Genomic DNA, 25455 nt, shown 5'->3' with positions numbered 1-25455 from the left:
TTGGAAAAAAAAAAAGAAATTGACGAACAAGTCAACACATTGTTCATAGGATTTAGATGCAAGCTTAGACCAGGCAGACTGGGTCTAGTTTGTTTCTTTGCGGTTTAGATCATTAGGTCTTGAGTCACATAAACAACCTTTTTGCTTGCATAGGTAAGACTATACATTGGCACTTTCCAATCTTAACCAATGGTGGGAGCTTTGCGCACTTGGTCAACCTTTTTTCGCTTTTAACCAAATACTAAAAAAATTATTGTGAGCAACAAGCATAATTTATTTCTGAAATTTGGAAAACAAATTTGTTTACTAAAATTTATGGTGAACTAGACTTGATGTTTCCTAACTTTGTTCATGAAAAAGATAAAAAGGAACCGGTATTACGAGACTATATGCTAATAGTAAAAACTGAGGATTTGTGCATCCAGGGTTGGTAATTGCAGACCGTCATAATTTCAAATGACTTAGTGGTTATTACAAATGAAGCTCTTTGTTCAAATAATAAAAGTAGTGGTCGTAACTATTCCACCTTAACTAACAAAAAGGAAGACACGAGTGAAAATATTTAAAACAATGAAGCAAGGGGGAACTAATTTGTAAGCATTCTTTATAGACCTGGGATGATGCTTTATCACCCGGGATGCCTGTTATTTGGCTGTATGAATCGACAATCAAAATATTACAAAAATTAAAGAACTTGTATACTAAATGCTTATATATAAATTAGAGGGTTTATAAACTTCTAATTAGTAAAATAATATACTCTAAATCACCAAAAGAAAAGCATGATTATTATTGATATGATAAAAAGTTGTTTAAGAAGTTACAGCAGGACTCGAGTGTGAGTAACAAAAAGCAATGTACGAATATCTAAATCGATGAAGAATAGAAAATGTTTTATATATGTTGAGAGTAGGGATTAAGCTATAAATTACTTTGTCTGACCTACCAAAAGTAATATATAATTTAGTTCAATGATGTTACTATAAGAATATATTTGAAATTCTGGATGTGTTCTAACAATAAAAATGAGGGACTGATCTGTTAAAAGAGAAAAATATTGTACTAAAAAAATGTGTTTGACTCCAAAAGTCTTTTAAGGATGCTTGTAATTTTAAGACTTGCTTGTTAATGATAAAAATGGACTGATCTATAAAATGATAAATGCTTACTGACCACAACTGTTTGTACTTCTTAGATAAATGTCATTCCTCTAGTAATTTTCTCCAGCACCTTAGTTGATCTTGTTGACATGACAAATCTACATGTTCACACCTTAAAAAAAGATCACGAGTAGTTGCAGAACTGTATTAAATGATTGGGCCTTGCACAAATTTGGCTAAATTTGGGCTTAACAAGACTCAAAGCAATAGTCATGTTCTATTTGTTGTAATAGGTATTGAATTTGCTGACTGAATAACCACTGTTCTCTGATTGTCATTACTATAAATTTAAGAGCTTACTAGCAGCACAATGTTTTCTTTTGATAGTTCTTGATTAACAATTTGCCTTGGGTATGCTCCATACCTAGAGTTTGGCAGCCCACTGAAGATATATCAGGCTTGCTTTTTAGCTTTCAAGAATGAGTGGCATGAAATGGAGCTGCAAGGAGGTTTGGTTCCTGCCGAAGAGGTATGCCCTTAGAGTGTTTTTTATTTTTTTTCTGCAACTACTTTTATTTTGAGAATGTTTCTTCGTAATCCAGTTTTATGTGTTGCAGTTCAATGTGGACAAATTTGGAAAATCTTGTTTGGAATTAGTTAAGCAGCTGTCTAGTGCTGATGTTGAAGCACTGAATTGTAATATTCTAATTTGTGTTTTCTGGACAATACTGAAATCATACAATGAAGCAGCTAAGCATAATAAATTGGTTAGTGACTTATGCGAACAACTTTGTTCTATAGTTCAGTATGAACCAAACTTAAGTTGTGGTCAGTTTATGTTTTAAAGTTTGTTTTTCTTGATCATGTACAAGCCCTTAATACATAATAATTTCTTTCAATACAGGAAGATTTTGCTGAGAATTTTAATATTCTTGATGAGCTGTATCTCTTCTTTACTACATCACCTTCCAGGAAACTCTTCAGGAGTCATATTCAGTTTCTGGTGATGAATTGCTGCAGATCTCCTTTTGAGTTTCTATCGAAATATTTCACAGAAGAAGGTTTCTGATGCTAGTCTTCTCTTTATTTAGTCAGTTGGTTATTGTGCAATGAATGGATGGAGCTAACATGCTATCTTGATAAATTTTTTTAACTGTTCTTTGCTAGCCTGATATCAAATAGTCCATTGTGGCACCACCAACCAAAAGAAAAAAAAATGGTGCAAATGTTCAAAATCATTCCCTTTTTCTAATTTTTTTTTCTCCGCTTTTGGTATCAGTTCACTTTGTTGGATTCAGCTAATCTTTTATCTTGCTTTACATTTCTACTGATAAGACGGATTATTGCTAATGAAATGAAAAACTTCCAATAGCTTGATATACTCTGAATGATTCTGGAACCATTGGAATATATCCGTTGAAGGCTCTTTTTTGTGCCAAACTTGTATAACATAGTCACATACAAAAACTTTTGATGATGTTGACACCTGAAAAACATTAGACAAGCTTGTGTGCTCATGAGTTCACCAATAGATTTCTTCTGGGTTGGGTTCCCTAATAGATTTCTTCTGCGTTGAGTTCACTAATAGATTTCTTCTGAGTTGGGTTCACCAATAGATATCTTCTGAGTTGAGTTCACTAATAAATTTCTTCTGCACATGATATGGCATTGTGCAGGCTTACTTGATAAGTTAGGGGTAAAAATAGATTGGATAACGGAAAATAATATCCATTCCACTTTTAATAGCTTGAATGCAAGTTTTAGATGGATGCTAAAGTCTGCTTTCATATTTGTTAGAAAAGACACAAATATTAAACAGTTATACAACAGAGACAAATTTGAGTTTTTTTAGACCCATATGGATGTAAATTTTGTAAGAGTCTCAGATAACATTAAACAAATATTTACCAACCTAATTTAATTATATCAATAATATGTTGAACTACTTGGAAGCAGATATGGAAAACAAAAGAAGCATAAGAAGAAAATGTAGTTCTCATTAAAATTCAATTAACAAAAGAAGCATAAGAAGGCTGAGCATGCTTTATGGATCAACATCCAAAATTTTGGAATAGCATAACGTAAATTTGTGTCCTAGGTAAAACTGTTGAAATGGAAATTGGATTTTACTCCAAATTGTAAAATGATGAAGCGAGAAATAGTTACACTGATATATTGAAGGTAGCATCTACTCTAAAGTATATGGAATTCATTTTTAACTTATCCTAGAAAAGGCTTTGTGATACATCACTAGTGGGGTTGACTCAGTTCAAGTTATTTATAAAATGTGGAGAACCTCAAAGAACAACATGTTTCTCTATTAGAAATATATAAAAGGACGATAAAGGATTGCTTGCTAGGTCGGAAAGATTCTCATACCTTGTGTGAGCCCTTGATGAAACCAATAGGTAGGAAAGATTCTCACATGCAGATAATGATTTACGGTTGTTATTTTTGTTGGATCTTGATTTTAAATGTCATTCTTTAGCCAATTGCAATTTTAAATGATATAGTATCTCAAGTTAAAAGAATGATTTATGCTGCAATCAGGCTTCATAGTTGCATTTTACATAGAGGAGTCGGGGAAGGGTGAAGAATTTTATGTCATAAGAGTTATATTTTATGAAGTAATGGTGTGTTTGAAAAATGCATAGTTTTGAAGTCTAAATTTTGATGTGTGATTCAATGTCTGAACCAAGGTTCGTAATTTTGTATCGTACTGGTGTTTTGAGCTTTGCTCAGTACGGTACAGTACATGTGTACTAAGCGGTATGCTAGGGTGTACCGCTCGGTACGTATATATATAATATAATATAAAAAAAGGAGGCGTACACTCCCTCGGCAACGTCGCCTCCTTTTCTTCTCTTCGTCGCGTCAGATGAGGAGAAGACCAGTCTTCTCCTCATTTGCAGCGTTCGGCAAAGGTGTCAAAGGCCGCAGACGCCTCCGGCCTTCAACGAAGAAGAAGCCGAGCTGCTGCCTCTCTGTTACCTTTTGGATCGGGATTGTCGAGGGAGGGCGGCGCCGGATTGGAAAGCATCGAGATTCTCTTGATTCTCCCTCTTCTTCGAGTGCCTTCTCCCTCTTCTCCCTAGACACTTCTTCTTCCCTTACTGTAGTTAGGCCGCAGCCAGGCTGACACCGCCTGGTAGTGGGTGGTCCGTGTATCGGTCTGCTGGTGGATCGGTATGTACCTCCTGGTACGGACAGTATTATTCGAAATCAAAATCCTTGGTCTAAACTATGTTTTTGGCAACCGTTAATTATGAACATCTAATATTATTTCAACTTTGAAGTTCGCCTTTTGAGTAGGTTTTCAAGTTAGGCTAAAACAATGTCACAAAATGTGCTTCATAGATAAGGAATGATCTTTTATGTTGACTGGTAAGAGGAGATATGAAAATCATAGGCCTTTTGTGCTGACTGTTCAGCTTATTGCATCGGATTCTTGGTCAATGTTATTGCTATCCTTCCTCTATTTGATCGTAGGCACCAAAACCTGTTAGTTTAGAAACGAGAGATCATGTTTCTAGCTTATCCATTGGCATCCTCGATGCCTGGTGAACATAGTGCTCAAAGGATGCTGCACCTTACTAAACTTAGATTTGAATTGTGCATTACTGTTTGGATATATGGCACTGTGGTTCTTTGTTTCTTTCTTTACTTTGTTGATTCACTTGTATGTTTTCCTTTTTTGTCTCATAATTGCCGTCTCTTCCTTTACAATTTGAACATTTCTGGGCATCATTGATGAATATGTTGCTGCTTGTAGGCTTTTCTGTCGATGTTCAAGTTCAGAGCCTGGATTTGTGTGGGACTATATGTTCCCTATGGGCACTACCAGAGAGGCGCAATGTCGAAGAAGATAATTATTTGCAGCTTTTGCTTGGATTTCCTTCACTTCTTGTTCCACTTACTAATTGTGATAAGGTTTTGTTGGTCTTCTGAATATGAATTTTAATTTATTTGAAGACTTCTTATTGCTGTTCTTTACTTTGTAGGATTATTATATACTTCTCAGCAGTGCTGGAATATAGCTTTAGTAACTTAAGGTGTGAATCCTCAATTTCTCTTGTAGGATATAAGGTCGTCTGCCATACATTGTATCCAACAGTTCTACAATCTTTGGTGTACATTTGATGTTTCTCGATTAAAAAATGGTATGTAGGATCTTTTTCACACCTCTTGAGGTTAACATATTCTTAGGTGCTAATTGAACAAAGTGCACTTTATTTGCAGGGAATGATATGATTCTCTCTCAATTCTCATCGTCAACTTTTAGAGACTTTCTAGCATTCCTTGTGAATGAGAAGACATTGATATCCTCGGATGTTGATTTTCTTCCTTCATATTTAACATCAATGTTGGGTTCTTCAAGCAATAATCTCTTAGCTCCTGATAATAGTCAAAATAGGTAATACACTTTCATCTTTGTTGCTTTTAGATATTTTGCTGACCTACCATAGTGAGGAAGGATAAAAGTTTCAGTCCTGATGGGGATATCATGCTTCCTTGTGTTGTATTTTCCAAGTGCTAATTATTTTATACCATGACCATGTCAGTTTTCCCTTATTATTTTGTCTAGTATATCGGCTGAGTAGGTGTGATGGTTCGCTATGTACTCGCTCACACTGTATGGTATATTGTTGTTTTTTTGGCTCCTTGCTATTTATTGCAAGCTCTTGAGTCCAAAAAATCCCATTTTAATGTTCGATTTTCATTGTCTACTTTTATCAAGGTGAAATTGTTGTTTCCTAAGGAAGTGAAACAAGTGCAGTGCACCTAACCAAAAGCAGTATGCCTTTGGCTTTTAAATCATGGGTAATAAAGTGTAATATAGGTGTGTTGATATGAATTCATCCACTTTCTCTTCAGATGCTGAAGATCAAATTGCACCAGTAGATTATACATCTATCATCATATGTGTATAAGAAAAGGACAGCTCCAGCTTTGGGGTGGGTTATTGTATGCATCCTTCACCACACAAACAAATAAGTTTATTTTATGAGTGAAACTTTTACATGCAAGTTGCATAGAAGTGACCTTACTACGGTGCAAACAATTTCCCATGGTCATAAACATGATAGATGAGTAAAATATCATATCTTTAATAGGTACTCTAATAGCCAAGGTTTTAGACACTGGAACAATACCAGTTCCAAGAGGTTGTTGGACCTGTATGGTACCGAGGTATTGAATGGTAGACTTGCCTTTATCACCCACTATTACTAGAAAAATAAAAAGTAGTGTACTGAATGATGCGGAGATATATGATCTGCCATTGATGCTTGGTCAGACTTGCAGATGTCAGCCAGTACGTGTTGGTTGGACTAATGTTTGGAACAATGCTATGGATAACTTGATACACAAATAATTGAACTTGCACAAACACTAAAAAAACAAACATATACACAGTGCAAAGGCAATATACGGGCAGTAATGTAGTAAATTCGTGTAGAAATACAATTTATCACACTTATAGAGCAATTCGAATGAGGATGAAACTATAATTAGATCCTTGATTACATTTCATTTATGCTGCTTTTATGGGTGATGTAATTTCTTCCCACTTGCTGCAAATCCCTAAATGATGTTGATTTTGATCAAGCTTCAGTGTCCTTTGGATGCCCATTCAGCTATATTTGTTGTGAAAGCTGACAAGTCTATTACGTATAGTGTGACTGCAGCAGAATTTCCTGCTGCATGGTTAGTTTTAATTATTGCTTTTGATCTTTAAAATATTGCTCTTCTTTTGTTATATTTTTTTTGGAAACCTTGAGCTTTGGTATATGTGACATGTAAAAATTTCACATCCACCATTTTGGTACTCATGCTTACAATGTCCATGTTTCTTTCATATGGTTCTTTTAAAATATTTGATCTCCAGTTCTATATTTTTATACTTATTATTATTTCTTCCAGATTTGATTCGCCTACAAAGGATGGAATATTGCTATTTATTCTGCATTCTGGACTGAAATGTTCCTTGTATGGGAAGGTTTGTTTTAAGAGATTGCTTGCTAATTTATAGTTTCCCTTGCTATTTTGTATTCAACAGAGCATGAATATGGTCAAATGTTTTCAAATTTCCATTTTATAGTTGTAAGCCACAATGCTTATGACCTTTATCCTATTGATCCAGCTAAAGATCTTATCATTGCTCAGTGGAATGGGAACTTTGTTACTGAATGTAGAAGGAGTTAAATCGTTGCTAATTGAGCTTGTGGAAAGGCGTACCCGGTGCAACGGAGAGCTTGATAAAATGGATCAAAAGCTATCCAAAAATGAAATTCAAGTATTGTGCTTGCTTTTGGAGGTATCTAGCTTGACTATATCTAATAACTTTTGTTTCTGTGCAGCGATGCATCTTTTATCTTCTGTTTTGGTATGTGATTTAGCTTTCTAGTCCTATACATGAATAGAAAGCACCATCTGGGTGTATTTATTCCTTTGAACTTGTATTATATTGTCTGAACTTCATGGACGCTAAACCCAGTGAATCTCATGGCTCTTATGTTGCACACTATTCATCCATGAATGACATGAAGAGTTAACTATGATCATTACTGTTTGTTGATGCTGAGATTTAAGTACGTTGTAGTTGGCAGAGAATAGTTTTCAGTTATTGGTTGTAAAATCTGTCATTGATGTCACAACACCTTCTCTGTCATTTGTAATGCTAACCTGCTGCTCTTTGCTTTCCTGGTCCAATCTATTTCTTGCTTCTGTCAGCTCATTCAGTGATGATACAGAGATTGAAATGTTCTTTGTGGTTTTAATTAGGAGATGGAGGATTTTAATAGTGTATACTAAAACAGAAATGTAACAATACTCCTCTTTACTTCTTGCTTGGATGGGAAATCTGTCTCAGCCTATCATTTCACATTTTTTTGTATTAATTATCATATACTTCTCTTCTTCTTTTTTTCCCCAGATTTGCTTTCCGTTATCAAGCACTGCTTGTCTTGACGAGGACATTTCAGAATGTGTATTGAGAGCTTTAAGAGTAAGTTGAGACTCTTTTGGTTTTTCCTGTATGACTTTCTTATTTAGGTTAAATTCTAGTTGAATTTTGTCTTTTATTTTTTTTTTCTTACATTGTCAATTTATATCAGGTGGATGGTTTCTCAACCGATGACCCTGCTGTTCTGGAACCATGTGTCACTGTCCTTCGGAAGCTGACTCCTGTGTTTTTTGACAATCTGAAGACAGAGCTACAGGTTTGAACTATAAATGCTACCACTTACGAATGTTCTCTTTACCTGTGGTTACACAAGATTGATGTGTCATGATCTAGTAACTTAAGGTTAAGCAGTTTCTTTGCTTTTTTTTATGCTGAACAATAGCCAAAGGTTTGTATGTTGACATGCTTAAATTTTTTTGTGTACGTTCTTAACTGTTTTTAAGATGTCTGTCTGAAATATTTCAAAAGCAGCATAAATGCCCGCAATTTTTTCCAGGGGTGAATTCTGTAATGTCCTAGTTATACTTCAGCTGGCAAATGCATATCTGTGAATTTCAATGTATTTGAATTGATGATCTTTGTCATTATTAACTCTGCCATGGTTTTTGTGCCTCTTTTACCATAGTCTTCGTGGTTTTGTATTGTTAAGCAACACCATATTTTTCAACTTTTTAAGACTTTGCACCACTTGTAAGGTACTTGCCTTTTGTTTTCGTCCCAAATTCACAATTTCAATTTCCATTTTATGCCAGAACTCCTTGTTTCTGTAGTTTCTTTTCTTGTTGTGAATTACATATAGTTAAATTATATTTAAATTTCTAGAATCAGTGTAGAAATGCTATTTAAACATATCTGAGCATAATGAGCAATTGTGGCATTTTTCAGTGGCATCCACAATTACTTGATACTCCTAGGAGCTAAGCTGCTTTTGTGTGGTTTGCATTTGGAACTCTTGTATAACCTTTTGTCGGTCCAGAACTTTTTCCCCAGTGAAATGGATAAAAATGTTTTCCTTATCTTTGTAATTAGAGTTTAATTTGTATGACAACATATTGTACTTCCTTTTGTCTCATTCCGTTTCCTCTTGCTTCAACTAATATTTTTATTGTTGCTATGGTTTGAAGCAAGACATACAATTTCGAATAATATCGTCCGTACCGGGCGGTACATACCGGTCCGTCAGTCGACCGGTACATAGACTGTCCATTACTGGACGGTATATATATATATATATATATATATATATATATATATATATATATATATATATATATATATTATTTTTAAAGCGACGTCGCCCTGTGTGGGAGAAGGAATATATATATATATATTTCAAACCTTGTTGAAGAATAAAAAAATCCAAAGCTATTAAATCTCCATGTATTCTCAATGTCATATCAATCATGAAATCTCTAGTTAGATTTGTTCACCTGGTTATACTACTGCATTTTCACTTTTCAGGACGAGCTTTTTGGGAACCTTGTTATCTTATTCCGAAATGACAATGGGGATGTGCGAAATGCGACTAGGGAAGCTCTTCTGAGGTTAAATGTATGCACCTGTAACTTTGATCTTGGTTATGTATATGATTGGTTTTCTATGTTTGTTCTCCTTGTTGCCTTTGCCGTATCTTATTGACTTGATAGTTGTTTTATTAGATTATCAAATGCATGCAACTTTGAGAAAGAAAACCATTTGGAAAGTTTGTTTTCACTTATGGAGTTCGTAGATGCTCATATTGAGTGAAAGACATGGGGATCCATGATGCTTCCTGTTAGAATGAAAGATTCAAACTATGTTCAAGTTTTAGCATGTGCAACCTCTGTATGTCATAGGAGATCTTTGGTGTGCTCCTGTTGGTATATGTTTTTATATGTTCATTTGTGTCTCTGTATACTTTGTAGTGCTATATAATATACATAAGTGCAAAGGGCTTCGGCTTGAGAAATTGATATTTGAATTGTCCATCCTTTGTGAGGTTGAGAGGGTGCAAAGATGAGATAGTTTAGAAACTCCTTTATATGCCCGATTCATATTTGGTGACTGTTCGTTGTAGAATTTGAACTCAAAGTCGACAAGCTTTGTGTGAAGCAATGCTCTTTCTTTTATTATGTTTGTGCACTGTTCTTTATTTCTTTATTTTCTTGTGTTTGTTCATTGGCATTTAGTATTTATTATATTATTGCACGATGAAGATGTACTTAAATGCTTGGAAAATTAATATATTTAGTTGATATTGTTAGTGTTCATGTTTTTAGGACTAATGAACTTGATTTATATGATCATGGTGTTTATGGCCGTTTTGATGTTACAGCTCCATTTTGCATGTGTGACCAATTTTCTTTAATATTTTCCTATGTTGTTATTAGAATTATTCTCCTGTCATTTCTAATTATTCCTGTGTAGAAAGAGAAGGAATCATAAAGATTTTAATGCTAATGACTGGGTATGCATAAATTACCTGAGCCTTGAATATCTCAGAATTTCTTGGTTGACATTGGGATATAGGTGAAGTAATTGAGTCAATAAAATAGCAGTTTCTAGTGGCATATTTCTTGAAGTACTTTTCAGTTGATTGACGAATCTTTTGGTTTAAATATAAGAACCAACATGCGCGAATAATATTTTCAGTTAATTAGTATTAATGATCACTTTTATTTGTAATATGTGGTATTCAAAATCAGCAAAAGAAGTATCGAAGAAGACACTATTATGAAATTATTTCTCTACATGTTTCATATAGTAAAAAAATGAGTATCGCACTACAAGCAAGTTGCCATATTATTCCTAAAATTTGCCTGTTGCTACAATTTCTAGTTCACATAGTGGAATATAATTTTCCTTGGAGCATAGAACAAGTACATGCATGTGACCGAAACTAAATTCTTAAGATTCAATCAAAGACATAATTTTCTTGTATACCATGGTGATAAGCAAGTACTGGTGTCCAGACAGGATCATGGAAGCCTCCTTTTAGATTATGATGTTAGAATGTGCTAGATGAGATGAAGTCTTCTTAGAATATTTGTGTTGGCAGTAAGACATGCACATTTACAGGGTAAAATCTTTTTTTCCCAATTGAAAATGAACAGAAGCAGAAGGCAATATTTTATCGGATTCCTTTTTCCTCTTTAACATAGAAAGTAGTGATGAATTTTCTGTTTCCAAGTTTATTTTACTTATCAGTTCCTGACCTGGAATGTTATTTATTAACTCAAAGTAGTAACTTTGGGAAGGATTAATAAATGATACCTTAAAAACACCAGAGGACTACTCCCATCGCTTTAGATTTGAGAGTGATGGATCAAATAACTGAACCACTTGATCGGATTACAAGTAGCACTTGTTCAGTGGAACACTGTAGATTGGGGGATCACTTCTCCTTTTTCTTTACTCTGAATTACTTTAGTTGACACTAAAAAACACAAAATCAATCAGTCTCTCTCTCTCTCTCTCTCTCTGTCTGTCTCTCTTTCTCTCCCCAAACTTAATAATTTGTTTAGTCTGCCTATCTAATTGTTGTGTTCCTTTTTGTATTTCTGTTATTTATTTTGGATTAAAAATTATTTGCAACATGATAGCTTTACCTGCTTTTGGCAATGTTGACTCAGCTAGTGGTTGGCATGATTATTGTTGATACGACAGCAAGTAAATCACTGTTCTTTAGCCAAAAGAAAAAGAACAAAAAATCTCAACTCTTCTTCTTTGATCTCCTCTCCTCTTTGTTCCCGTCTTATGCTTGACCTTGTCTCTGACAAGAGATGGTGGCTAAGATGCAGACATGAAGGGACCATGATGCTTCAAGTCTTCAAAGCTCTAAAGCTAGCCTATGTATTGGCCAATACGAGGTGGACCAAACTGGTTTGCTTTTCTGTTTCTTACCTTATGCTATGTTTCTGTAGTGGCATGGTGTAAGTTGAGAATGTGCAGTTTTATTTATTAAATGTTGCACCTAAGATTGTTCAGAAAGTATAACTATATTAAGCTTGTAATTAAGTTTTGGCCAGTTTTTGTTTTGCATCTTCTCTTCCAGAAGCACTCTGCTTGGATTGGATAAAGTCTTAAAGTGTTTATGTTGCTATATTTAACTACTATAATTTATAGCAACTTATTTTACTGATGCTTTTCTCTTGGCAGATTAATTGCTCTACCATAGTCAGGTTCCTTGAGTTGATTCTTGTCCAAGGCCATGAAGTTGGATCCTCAAAAAGAATTAAGAGAAGAAAGCATCCAAGTAATAATGCTTTTGCCCTTCGCCAAGACATATTGCGTACGGAAGAATCACGACTTTCTGTTCTTATGGCATTGCTGGATATGATGTTACAGAAGAAAGACATAAAAGAAAGGTCTGTGGCTATGAGCCCAAATTTCTCAATGCCTGTTAACCAGTTATTTGGTTGATCATAACATCCAGAGTTTTTTTCTTATCATAATTTCTAAATGACTGCTTGTACATTTGCAGGCCTTTTTTGGTAAAACCACTTTTTGTTTTACTTGAGAAAATCTTCTCTGATGATTGGCTTATTGATCTTGCTAATCATGGTAAAAAAGAAATAGTTTCATCATCTGAAGTTGCTGAATCTGTCACTAGTGCAGTTTATCATGCTCAACAAACAACGTTATTGATTCTTAAGGATATTAGTGATTCACTCTTATCAAATCTTCCTCTCTCTGTAAGTGCCTTTTTCTGAAATGGGAATTTTATTATACAATATATAAGATGTTGTTGTCTGCCTCTTGTCAGGATGTACCTAATATTTCATATTTTTATGCAGGATAATGTGTTTAGTGATGTCAAAATGGGTCTCTTGGTTGAAATTGCACGTTCTACTGATGATATCACAACTCGCAACCATGTATTCTTGTTGCTATCTTCTATCACAAAGGTTTATTCTGGATGGATTTCAGAACATATCATTGATATATTTGCTGTGATTGGTGAATCTGCATTAAAGCAGGTTGGTAGTCACTTCTATAGATTGGATGTTAGCCTCATTATCAGGACAACATCCTTTTACGCTGTTATAAGGAATAATAATGGTAGTTTCCAAGAAGTGTTGCACAGGTTATGTTCAGAACTTAAATTGGTTATTAACATGGTGGCGTTTTATGTGATGTTGGCTTAATACTGATGTCCTCCACAAACTAAATTTTTCTCCAAATAAACAAGAGTTCATTTAACTTGTTTAAGTTGCTGATATAGGACTTTTGGGATAACTTTTTGAACAAAAGCTACAATCATGAGTTTCACTCTCAACGTTTTACATGTTCTAATCCAAAAATATATGAAGAAACTAACAGTCTATTTTTATTTGTCCAACCTGTATGAAAGAATGATAGCCACTCTCAACATGTTTTGGAGGACCTAATATCAACAATGGTACCTTGCTGGTTGTCAAAGACAAAAAGTATAGACAAATTGCTTCAGGTACTAGGTTTTTCATGAACTCATCTTCTTCTTTTTCTTCTTTCAGTTATTAGAGTATTATCTTTTTTGCAGATTTTTATAAGAGCTTTGCCAGAGGTTGCTGAACCCCGGCGCTTGACCCTCATGGTGTATCTTCTTAGGTGCGTCTGTACATGCTCTCTTGTTGAAATATCTGACTTTTCTGCACTTCTCTTGAATTATCTTTTAATTTCAAATTGCACCTGTTATCAGGATTTTAGGAGAGGAAAGCAGCTTAGGCATTCTTATTTTTCATCTTTTCCGCTCGTTGATTCTACGGATCACTGAAGCTCCTGAAATTCCGAGGGATTTTAATAACTTGTTTTCTTCTGTTACCCTTACTGAATGGGAATACACATTTGCAGTAGAAATATGCAATCAGTATACCTGTAAAATATGGTTTCCTTGTTTAGTGAAGCTTGTGCAACTTCTCAGAGAAAATAGTAGGGAAGAAGAGTTTCTGCTTGAACTATATTTGGTAATGCAGTTTACTGTGCACAAGTTGCAAGATACTAAATTGGTCTTTGAGCTTGAATCTGGGCGAGATGCGGGATATCTTCAGGTATTCTGATTGTCTTATATTCATATGAAATGCAATTTGACTTGTTATCCTTTACATGAAAGGCAATTGTATGCTTAGCACGTGGGCTATTTGTCACTGCATATATGTTCTGCATGCTATGTAAGCCTCGTTGAATTCTGTCTTTGATGCTATGCCTCTCAGCTGCGCATCATGCAAGTTTTACACTAGGTGTCAGGCATTAGCATTGCAGTTCTTCACGTATGACTGCTACTTTTTTATTGAATCGGAACTTAATACGGAAAGCACTAATGGAAATTTTGATGCTCTGCACAAGTACAAAATTTTCAGTTTGCATTTTGTCATGTATATGCTTTGTTTACTTTCAAGTACAATGGGCATATTCACCATGTAAATAAGCCGTTACTTTGCTTTGTGTATTGCTTCTTTCTTTTGAATGTTCAGTCTGCTCAGTTTTTTTTTATATGCATATTGTTGCTGAACATATGTAGTCTTATTCCTAAAAGTAGTGATACCTTTTCTTAATGATCCCAATCTGATCACTGTGGTTGTAAAGGCTTGTATTGAGGCTCGCTCTCATCGGGCATATAAATGGTTGTCTATAATGTATTTATTCATTAAGTGTTAATTCAACGTGAAGTTTTGGACTTCTATATCATGGCTACATTTGTCAATCGTGTATCAATAAAAGATAATGGAGGAAGGGTCTGTCACCTTGCTATGTGAACTGCCACCACTCTCTTTGGTATGCTGCATCAAAACCTTAAGTACTTCCATCATCATACAGGTCCTGTCTACTCGTCATCTTCTTCTATGTAAACATACCACTATTTAAGATTGACATACTTTTGAAACATCAAGATTGCATTAGATCACTTTTTATAAAGCCTTGTGATATTTTCTGAAGTTGGATCTTCTGAAGGCAATGCTTGAATAGTTGAATCGTCTGAAGGTGGTGAGACAAGTTTGGAAGTCATTGAATAGGTTGAGGAGATCCTCTTTGACCAAAGTCTTAGAAGAATGGGAAGGGAAAATCATTTGTCTGGCATCTTTTCCATTTCAATCTTGGAAGGGAATTATGGATCTCCTTAAAAGGGAATTCTGTTCTAGTGGAGTCTCAGATGGACTAGACTACAAGATACAGTGTGGTTCATATGCAAAGGGTTTGGCCATGCACATTGTAGAGAAACATGAAGTGGTTACGGGAGGCTACAATTGCTATGTGATTATTGTGGGTAGGGCTATCAACTTAAGCATAGGGATGAAGTTCATCTTATTTTATTGTCATTTGCATGGAAAATTTGCCCAAGTCACATGGCTCTGGATCTGTTTTAATTGGGCATTCTTAGAGGCTAGATTCATGAGGTAGATGTTACTTGATGAAAGTGAAGTTAGAAACGCACGTCTACGTACTAGACGATAAGGTAGCATGTCACTTGATAAGATTTTGTTGGCACATGAAAAATTTAAAAGATATTTAACCTACTTTCTAGTTAGTTACAAAGATAAACAATACAAAACATTGACGAACATGCCACAATATGCCACAAAAATGTGGAATATACTTAGGTACATAATACCATGATATGGAAAATTATTGAACAGTATGACTTGGGAGGTGATACTTCAAGCTTGTCTCATATAAAAAGTAACAGAGGATACAAGCTAGTGTACAAAACAACTAGACAAGAAGTTCCAACCTTCTCCTGTGAGCTTTGACAGGGATCAAGGTTATCCGCCTCGGGTCAACATGAATGAGGTTTGGATATGGTTGGGACAGATATGAGTTATTCTGAAGCTGCTTTTTCCTAATTCCAAATAGCAGGCTGATAGTTATCCAATAATAGTAGCATTGATAATAGCATTCGTGTCACCTCTTATCTCATGTGCTACTCGGGATTGTGAAGCACAACCTATTAACTGAGTAGTATTAAATTATGCTTCTATTAAAATTCTAAACATCGGCATGGGAACCTGTATTGGAAGATATTGGTCCTGTATGTACCAGATGATGTGGTATGTACGCATCAGTAGACTAATAAAATAATACTGAACATAGTTCAGTATGTTGGTCCTGATTGCTGTGATTAATGTACCATGGGATTTGAAAGCATGCATGACATTATAATTGGGTTAATAGGATCATTGACTATGATTTCTTATTCTTTGTTTGGTTTTATGTTTTCGTTTTTTTCAGTTTAGTGCATTCATTTTTGTTTCCTACAACTATTTTCATTCATTTCCATTTGTTTGCCTGAAAATAAGGTAAGTGTTATCATAATAGAGCAAGGAGAATTTTCTTGAAAGCCCATTGGATATGATCACATTCCTGCTAATTATGACAATTGTGGTATTCTTACTAATACTGTCATGGTCTTTATGTAAAAATCAAATATGATACATAGAATTAAGTAATGTTATCAATGCATGGTAAGATGAGTCAAGGAATGACCTTGTTTTCCCAGTCATGGCTTCTGCATATTTTAGTATGTCCTTGAGTTATATCATGTGGAGTGATAGCATTTATGTTAGTTACAATTTTCTTATGATAAAAAGATGTCCTAAACTTTACATAAATTAACAAAGACCAATTGGATAGATCTGTATAGTTAATTTTATGGCAATGAGACGAAGAATGGTATCGTTTTTCCAATAGTGTCTGTGGCACACATCAGCATACTTTCTTAATAGCACAATTCAACTGTTGGTCAGAATTTCTATACAATTTTCAAAGTTTCATCTCAGCAGATTTTTGTATTTTACAGATGGGACTTCTAGCGCTTCTGCAGCAGGTTGTGTTGCACTTGCAACTTATCAGAAGCAGAAGAAAACTACATGGCATTACTATGGATATCATAAAACAACTAAGAAGTTCTGCAAATGCCATACTGAATGTTATTACAAGTTGGATGGTTCCCTCTACATACTTTGAAGGCATCAGTCAACTATTGGAACACACAGATAAAAATGTGAAAAAACAGGTAATTTTTATTTGTCAGGTTAAATTGATGATTTGTATCATTTATTTATACTTGTGGATAAGATGAATTAAATGTTTTCCATATTAAAAAGAACATAATTTATATATTGTAAAATTGGTTTTAGTTGTGCGCTAATTCTCATTATGTCCTTGTAATTTGTACTATGTTTTTCTAATTTTTGAAGTGTCTCAACTTCATAAACAGACATTGGGGCTGTTATGTGAAACTGTGAAGAACCATGGTCTGATTCAGAAGAAGCAGAAAGATAAAAAAGCGAAGTTCAGCTTTCCACTTGTTATCGATGACAATGCCAAACCAGCATTTACTGATTTGTGTTTAAAAATAGTTCAGTTGGTTGATGGAAGAATAGATACTTCAGACACTCGTGTGAAGCTTGCGGCAATTTCTTCACTTGAAGCTTTAAGTAAAGAATTTCCATCTGACAGCTCAATATTTGCATCATGTATTACAACTATTGTCAAGCACATTTGCTCAGATGATTTGGCTATCTCTTCTGGGTGCATTCGAGCTACAGGAACTTTAATTACTGTGCTTGGTTCAAAAGCACTGCCTCAGCTACCTCTTATTATGAAGAATATGATAGAAAAAACTCATGAAATTTCCATTTGTCCTATGATTAAATTAAAACATATTCATAGCGATATATCTGATGGAATTTCAGGCAACAAGTTATTGATACTACTCTCTGTGCTTACCACCATAGAGGTAGCAATAGATAAACTTGGCGGGTTTCTAAATCCTTATCTCAAAGATATCTTGGATCTTATAGTACTTCATCCAGAATATGCCTTAGATTTGGATTTGAAAACAAAGATGAAAGCTGATAGTGTGCGAAAGCTCTTGGTGGTGACTATTCCTGTATGTTTCTGCTCAAGATATATGATTATTACCAGCTATGAAGTATTTCTTTGAACTATCTGTACTATTCACATCTTCGTGATTTGTTTGATTTCTTTTCACAGGTCCGCCTTATGCTTACGCCTCTGCTGCAAATATATTCTAGTGCTCTCGAATGTGGTGAATCAAGCCTGTCTTTGGTTTTTGAAATGCTAGCCAGCATGATTGGCTCAATGGATAGACCAGCTATAGGAACTTATCATGTTAAAATATTCGAGCACTGCTTGATAGCACTTGATCTTCGTCGTCAACTCCCAGAGTCAATTAAGAACATAAATATGGTAGAACAAAGTGTAATTGATGCAATGACTGTTCTCACGATGAAACTTACTGAGACCATGTTTAGGCCTCTTTTCTTTCACAGCCTTGAGTGGGCAGAATCAGAATTTGAAGGAAGTGATTGCGTTCAATCTAGAAGCTTGGATCGATCTATTTCCTTCTACAATATGGTCAGTAAGCTTACGGAACATCATCGGTACGTATGACACCATACAGTTCTTCCATGTATACATCTTCATTTCTCTTTGTCTTCTTTAAATGAAGGTTTGGCTTTATGGTCTGAAGTTTCTCTAGTGAGACTCGTAAACCTGTGTTGAGTGATGATTCTATGCTATACTTCTTGGGATTTGGTTTGAGACTAAGTGTACCTGTAGCTTAGTTGCCCCTCACAGGAAAATCAACCGATCTTCTTACTGATATGATATCTCAGTTTAATAGTCAAATCAGCTCACTATGTCCTTTTTTTTAAGTATGCTTTAGATTTGGTTGCTGATGTTCAATCAGGATCCTGCAATTGTGTTGTGTTTGATATGGAAGTCATATTCTTCAACATAATAGCATCTGTTTCCTAGAAATAGGATTCTTATATACTTTTTTTGTATGTCTTGTCTGTTTTATTGGATCCATATGTTGCAAGAGTTTGTGTAGGCTTTAGTCTGCAATGGACTAGTCATCATATTCTTTTTGTTGTTTGAACTTGCAAAGAGACCTTTTTGTTCTTTAGGTCATGTTAACTACTATTAGTGCACCTATTTTTATGTATACAGGTCATTGTTTATACCTTACTTCAAGCATCTGTTAGAGGGTTGTGTACGATATCTAACTGAGGCTCATGATGGAAATGAGGCTTTGGCAAAAAGGAGGAAGAAGGCAAAAGTTGCAGATTCTGTCAGCCGTAGTAAATATGAGTTGCTGTTCCTTAAGCAGTGGCAACTAAGAGCAGTAATTTTGAAATCATTGTACAAGTGCTTCCTCTATGACAATGATTTAAAGCTTTTAGACTCCACTAATTTTCAGGTTAGTTATTCTGTTTGAAATTTTAATTTCATTGTACTCTTTGCAGAATATTCTAGTTCTTTCTGGAGATTATCAGGATTGCTTAGTACTTCTTCAGTTGCCAAGTAGATATGTTACCTGAATCATTATCATCCAAAATTAACTTTTTTTTCTTTGTATAAGAACTCCACTCTTGTACTAAGGCAAGCATCACCATTCTTCAGGTTTTGAATATTAGGCGTTTGGTGCAATTTCTTGATGGAGTTTATCAATTTAATTTGAATTTTGAAATATTGGTGAAGAAATCTTTATATGTTCCTGGAATAATTGACATAATTTTTTAGTACTATTTATTTGTTCTATCTTCTTTACCCCAGAAGGACAGCCCCCTTCATAACAACTATTTATTTGATCTTCTTCCGGTGGAATAAAAGGTCTTAATTGTTCATGACACTGGAAGTTTAGGTTCTTTCTTATAATTAAACTTGGTGTGGATATTGGGAATCTTTTTCTTGCAAAATATTTATTCACACTCTGGTCATTGAACAAATCAAGTTAGTTTAATATGCCCAGTTATTTCCAAGATTAAGTACATAGTATTTACCAACTGGAACACAATTGTTATCACCTTCTTTGCACTGGTACAAAGCTGAACATGTTCCATAACTAATAAAAAACAGGAACTCATTTTCTGCATCATGTTCCTGTAAAAGACGAAGCACCCATTGGTCGGCAACACCGTGACAAAGAGTATTACTCTTTCTGGAGTAATACTCTAGTATTGAACTCATTTATATCAATGAATAGTTTATATGTCTGGTATGATATAGTATTGAACTCATTTATATCAATACAAACCTCCAACCTTTTCTGAGGTCACAATAGAAGTTTTAAGCAATATCTAAAAGTTTTGAATCTTTACGTTGATCATGTGCTTCTAGGCATGTTGGTTCTATTGATTTAGCAGCGACATATTGCCATTACAACCTACTATCTTGCACCGGAGTATTTGTTGTAAGAATTAATTATTCTAGCTGACACCTCCCTGATTTAGCTTGAAAGGAATAGATGCTAGTTGTAGTTTGAGTTGTGAATAAGTTGGCTTCTAAGCTGGCAACACAAAGAATAAGATAATACATTTTGCTTATGGATGTGTTAGGAACTTGCCTATTCTTGGTTTCTTATCTTTTTCTTCATAGTTGGAACCAGTACTACTACGATGACAAATCATTATTGTCTACCATTTGGCATTGGCTACTACTTGGATTCTTTGCCACCATTGATCTCTGTTAAGAATAATGTCACTGTTTCCAACGATTGGTCTTTGTTTACCTCTGCTGTCATTATCTTCAGCATGTAATATATGATTGTTTTAAAATTTTTAATGGTTGCCTTTTTTTTCATTTGACCATAGATTTGATTTTGTTTCAGGTACTACTGAAACCTATTGTCACGCAGCTTGTGGTTGAACCGCCAAAATCTCTTGAACAAACGCAAGACGTGCCATCCGTGGAGGAGGTTGATGAAGCACTGGTTTTATGTTTGGGTCAGATGGCCATTACATCTCGCTCTGATGTTCTTTGGAAACCACTGAACCATGAAGTGAGTACAGATTTCTCTTTGCACTTAGTCTCATGCTTATAGCAAGCGACATACTAGAAAATGCAAATATTTGGAGTTCTTCTAAGATCTATAAGAGATGTCAAAGAAGTATAATTTTGTTTGGTGAATCATCCAGCTTATTCTTGTCTGCATCAAATATCAATTTATACTGGTTTCTCATATGCTCTTTGAAACAACTGTAGTCAGCTTTGACAAATTTTGTTTGTACAGGTCCTGATGCAGACAAGAAGCGAGAAGATTCGTCCAAAAATTCTAGGCCTTAAGATTGTCAAGTATCTAGTAGAACACTTGAAAGAAGAATATCTAGTGTTCCTACCTGAGACCATCCCGTTTCTGGGCGAGCTACTTGAGGATGCCGAGCTTCCTGTTAAAACACTGGCTCAAGAGATCCTAAAGGAGATGGAGACCCTCAGTGGCGAAAGCCTTCGGCAATACTTATGAGAGGACCCAGAATGACCGGAAAAGTCAAAGCTGTCCATCTTTGTTTTCCGTCCCCTGTTTCTTTTCTTTCTGTTTTTTTTTTGGGGGATCTCAGAAGAATTTTGTACGTCTTCTTGAGGCATCTGAAATCTTGTATCAAATTGTAGTATCGAACAGAGCAAGATTAATTTATTGATTTTAGAAAACAGTGTAAATTGCCACTTCTCATGATCTCAGCAGTTGAGCCCTTCCCCCCTCCCAATAGCAAATAGTTGAATGTTGGTAATTAATTGGCCATGCCAAGTGCCTGTATATTTATCTTCTGCAGTATATTTATGTTGCAACAAGGAGTCATTTCCATGGGCATATTTCTATAACTCGCATGAGATGTCTTATATGCTGATATTGATTTGGCAAACATACAAGTCGTGGCATTACTGTCTTTTCCTTACATCATGTGTACGTCATACGGTAATCTATACAGATCTTATCATTAACCACATTATTGATATAAATCATGAATTATCGAATATTATGCTGTTCTTATCATTTGCTTTCACGATTTTAATACATTCGGGCCGACAATAAATCCGATACTCGGTCCATATGGATCTTCTACACCCGACCCGGATACGAACGCGGGATCCGACCCGATATCGAAATGGTAGCGTACCCGATTCGGAATCCTTTACATGGACTGGGCCGGATGCAAAACAAGTGTTAACTCGGCACTTCACGTGCGGTGGACGCGAGCGAACGAGTCATCAGCTCGGCCGATAAGTTCTCTTCTGACACCTCCCAAATGGCGGCGAAACAGAGGCGGAGACGGCGCCTGACGTTGCCGGCGACCAATGGCGACGGAGGGTTTCGTGGACGACGAGAACCTCGAGGCTATCGTCACCAGAATCGAGCAGAAGTCCCGCAAGATCGAGAGCTTGCTCAAGCAGTGAGTCGGAATCGAAACCCTAGCCCCAGTGCCATCCGAATCTACGGTAGGCCGTAATGTTGAATACCTAATCGCAGATCCAAGCCGGTGGAGGCGCTGAAGACGGCGTTGGAGGGTTCGCCCTTGAAGACCAGAGATGAGAGGTGCAAGGTTGATTGGGATCGGATTCCGCCCCACTACCACCTATTTGGACGCGAGATGTTTAATTCTTAGGTGGAGAGTTCTAATGTTTTGGGATTGTTTTGTTTGTGTGCTGTAGTCAGCGATTTGGATAGTGGTGCACCGGGCGATCATGGCCATAAAGGATGTGGATGCTATGTTCTCTTCTTTGGATCCAGAGTACTATGACACACTCATGAAGTAAGATTCATCCTTTTCGAGTTATATGATATTTGTGCTCTTTTCTGCGATGTTAGTTGTCATGAAAATCTCATGGATTTGATGTTCTAATAACATTTTGTAAAATTTTCTGAAAATGCGTCGATATATCCGCAATTTGTATGTTTCTTTGGTCATCCTTTATAATGTTTAGGATACTATGACCAATCAGAAAATCCATTTTGAAGGAAAAATGTGCAATGTTCACAATCTATTTGCAGAAGGTAGTGGTAAAATCAGAATAAGCTAATACCGAGTTGAGGCCGAAAGGAAGTTCTACATTTTGAGCTGCTTGGAAGTGACACTAAACTAAAGCAAACCACTTTATGTGATAAAGAGTTCTTTAATAATCTTTCAATGCTTGTCGTTAATTCGACTAATACATTACTGTTAAAATTTTAGCATTAGGAACCCTCGGTGCAAATCCACATGACCACTTCAATCAATGGCTTTCCACAGGATTAAGATAGTAGGTGTTGCATTTTTCTTTTTGTTTCATTTTTTAACCATGAATACTGCATTGCCTGTTCTTAACTTACTGGTTTGATTATCGTGAATGGGAAAAGTCCTTTATCTCCAACATTTTGCAGTATCTGTTTCTTTTTTGTTGATGAAGTAAGAAAAGTATATTAGAATTATTTAGTTAAAAGGTTGTCTTTTACTAGAACTAATTGTTGGTCTTTTCTACTCTTCATCGGAAACAGCACATTTGTTGGGTGTATGTCAATTCGTTAATAAATGGTCAATCTAATTTTCATCAGATAAACTTTGACATAAACTAGATATTGTATAATTAGATTACCAAGTAGAAATAATAGTTTGCTAAAGTTTTTTCGATCAAGAAGCTTGTGACTGCAATTGCTTTATGATGCACATATTTTATATTAATTCTCCATGTTGTCAATATCTCAATTAACATTGATAATTTAAGTGTGGCAAAATGTTAATTCCAATTGTGTGTAAAGCAACATGCTTCAACTAAAAAGACAGCAAAAGTTTCCAGTACAAATAGTAAGTGCAGTTCTTATAAACAACACACTGAATAATTGCATAATGCATAGACTATCCACCAGTGTAGATGAAAGAAAAAAAAAAATCTAGTACAACTTCAATGCAATTAGATTTATGATTAAGTTTATCTTTTAAAACATGTGTTGCTTCACTACTTGAGGTTCTTTAATGATTGTAATTTCCAGTTGGGTTCTTTAGGTTATTTAGAGATCAACCTGATGGTTTTCATTGATATTTCTAGAGAATTTCTGAAGCATATATACTGATGAGTTAATAGATTGAAATAGTATCTCAAAATGCTTTTACCAATCTGGTAGAATAATGAACCTAGTTCTCTTTAGATAGAACATCCATTAGTTCTAATGGTATGCTGTCTCAAATAATATTTATGCATATTAACAAGTTAGCTTTACAAATTTACCTAAAATATCATGTGCTGCAAATCGAAATGTGCATGGGTTGATTTGAAACTATGGATTTAGTATACGGGACCAATTTGGTAGTTTCTTTTACGGCTGTAATTTGGCCAGTAGGTTAGATCCAGCAAATATTATGGTTTGAGGGAATGTTACAGGGAGGACCTATACCTATACTGTTATTTTTTCATGACCGAGTTACAAAGATCGATGCAAAGTGCATTGACCTTTACGACAGTAGACTATGGGGCCATTTTGGCGGAATATGCAATGAGCGTTTGGGGGTTACAATTTGTTGCCTCTTATTTTAAAGGTTTAATGATTCACATTATGGCAGCATCAGTTATTTGATACTCCTTACCGTTGGAATCAATCATATTTGGTGGTTTTGGTCTCCAGTCATAAAATTTGGTGATTTAGTCCCTCCATTTCTTTGTTATCTTTAAATCGAATAAATTACAATTTTCAATTTTAGCACCAAACAAAATTCACAGAGGTGCCTTAGTTCTTGCATTGAAGCCATGAAATTTAGCCAGTCCTACCGCTCGAGCTTGTCATGGCAAACTCTAATACCATTGTTTCTGTTTTGATTGAGATATGTGTTTCTGTTTTGATTGAGATATGTGTTTCCTTTTGCCATTTGATTTTACAATTTACATAGCTGAACATATAGGTACCTGTATAGAGGCTTGGCAACTGGAGATAGACCGACGTGTGACCAGTGCCTGAAGATTCATGAAAAGCTGACGGAGAAAGCAGGGTTGGGATGTATACTTCGCTCATTAGCCGACACCGTTAATACTGTTTAAGCCTCAGTTATAGCAGCGTCGTAGTATATGTACTTAGTCCACTGCTTATTCGATAATTCTCATGCAATTACTGCAAAGAACTAAGATGAGCAAGCTTTGTCATTTTAGGTTACTTGATTTGGACAGATCTCGCCATGTTGCTTTCATGATCTTCATGTTAAATAGTTAATCCAGAAATGATTGCAGGCAGCCCTTACCATCAAAGCCCTATTGCAGTTGAAACATGGAGCTTGTGTTTGTCTATAATCACAAACATCCAATCAAATGGTAAGAACTAGAAGATCATAGATCAAATAAAGGTCAAAAACTTGCATGGGCTAAGAACACTAAGTTGGCCATGGAAACAGGTTTGTATATCATGCATGTTTTTATTATGTCTTTCAAGCAAAGTTTGTCGTACTGTAACTTAATGTACCATTCAATATGGGTGGTATGTGTTGGTCTAATAAGTGATCGATATAAGTAGTATATATCGATTTATCAATATCTCATTGTACCATATGTTGGTGCGATTTGATACATACCAAATCGACCGGTAAATAAGATGAATTATGCATGCTTTCAAAAGACACTTGTTATTGAAGCTAGATACTTTTATGGTTTTGCTCATGCATGTTCATTCTTGTT

At 35.3% G+C, this 25455-nt stretch overlaps 2 protein-coding genes across 3 annotated transcripts in view; both read left to right on the top strand.

Annotated features, from left to right (window-relative positions):
* LOC135652968 (uncharacterized protein At3g06530-like) overlaps positions 1 to 21496 on the top strand; it is a 33252-nt gene extending 11756 nt beyond the window's left edge. For both annotated transcript variants that reach the window (XM_065174366.1, XM_065174365.1), the window contains exons 17-39: positions 1529 to 1629; positions 1718 to 1867; positions 2005 to 2161; positions 4873 to 5030; positions 5179 to 5260; positions 5340 to 5514; positions 7023 to 7098; positions 7243 to 7416; positions 8035 to 8106; positions 8216 to 8320; positions 9526 to 9615; positions 12202 to 12410; positions 12527 to 12737; positions 12840 to 13022; positions 13397 to 13492; positions 13565 to 13632; positions 13724 to 14072; positions 16817 to 17032; positions 17237 to 17911; positions 18016 to 18425; positions 18997 to 19246; positions 20657 to 20827; positions 21059 to 21496. In XM_065174366.1, the coding sequence (XP_065030438.1) occupies positions 1529 to 1629; positions 1718 to 1867; positions 2005 to 2161; positions 4873 to 5030; positions 5179 to 5260; positions 5340 to 5514; positions 7023 to 7098; positions 7243 to 7416; positions 8035 to 8106; positions 8216 to 8320; positions 9526 to 9615; positions 12202 to 12410; positions 12527 to 12737; positions 12840 to 13022; positions 13397 to 13492; positions 13565 to 13632; positions 13724 to 14072; positions 16817 to 17032; positions 17237 to 17911; positions 18016 to 18425; positions 18997 to 19246; positions 20657 to 20827; positions 21059 to 21289 (4409 nt within the window). In that variant the 3' untranslated portion in view covers positions 21290 to 21496. The remainder of the gene's footprint in view (positions 1 to 1528; positions 1630 to 1717; positions 1868 to 2004; positions 2162 to 4872; positions 5031 to 5178; positions 5261 to 5339; positions 5515 to 7022; positions 7099 to 7242; positions 7417 to 8034; positions 8107 to 8215; positions 8321 to 9525; positions 9616 to 12201; positions 12411 to 12526; positions 12738 to 12839; positions 13023 to 13396; positions 13493 to 13564; positions 13633 to 13723; positions 14073 to 16816; positions 17033 to 17236; positions 17912 to 18015; positions 18426 to 18996; positions 19247 to 20656; positions 20828 to 21058) is intronic.
* A 518-nt stretch (positions 21497 to 22014) lies between these two features.
* LOC135652547 (actin-related protein 2/3 complex subunit 5A-like) lies at positions 22015 to 24940 on the top strand. The gene is made up of 4 exons (XM_065173546.1): positions 22015 to 22214; positions 22292 to 22364; positions 22474 to 22574; positions 24693 to 24940. The coding sequence occupies exons 1-4, from the start codon at positions 22120 to 22122 to the stop codon at positions 24826 to 24828; spliced, it is 405 nt and encodes a 134-aa protein (XP_065029618.1). The 5' UTR covers positions 22015 to 22119; the 3' UTR covers positions 24829 to 24940.
* The last annotated feature ends 515 nt before the right edge of the window (positions 24941 to 25455 follow it).

Source organism: Musa acuminata, chromosome BXJ3-11 (genome assembly GCF_036884655.1).
Source record: "Musa acuminata AAA Group cultivar baxijiao chromosome BXJ3-11, Cavendish_Baxijiao_AAA, whole genome shotgun sequence".
In the NCBI taxonomy this organism is placed as follows: Eukaryota; Viridiplantae; Streptophyta; class Magnoliopsida; order Zingiberales; family Musaceae; genus Musa; species Musa acuminata.
Note: the sequence above shows the minus strand (reverse complement) of the source record. Positions and strands in the feature narration are given on the sequence as shown.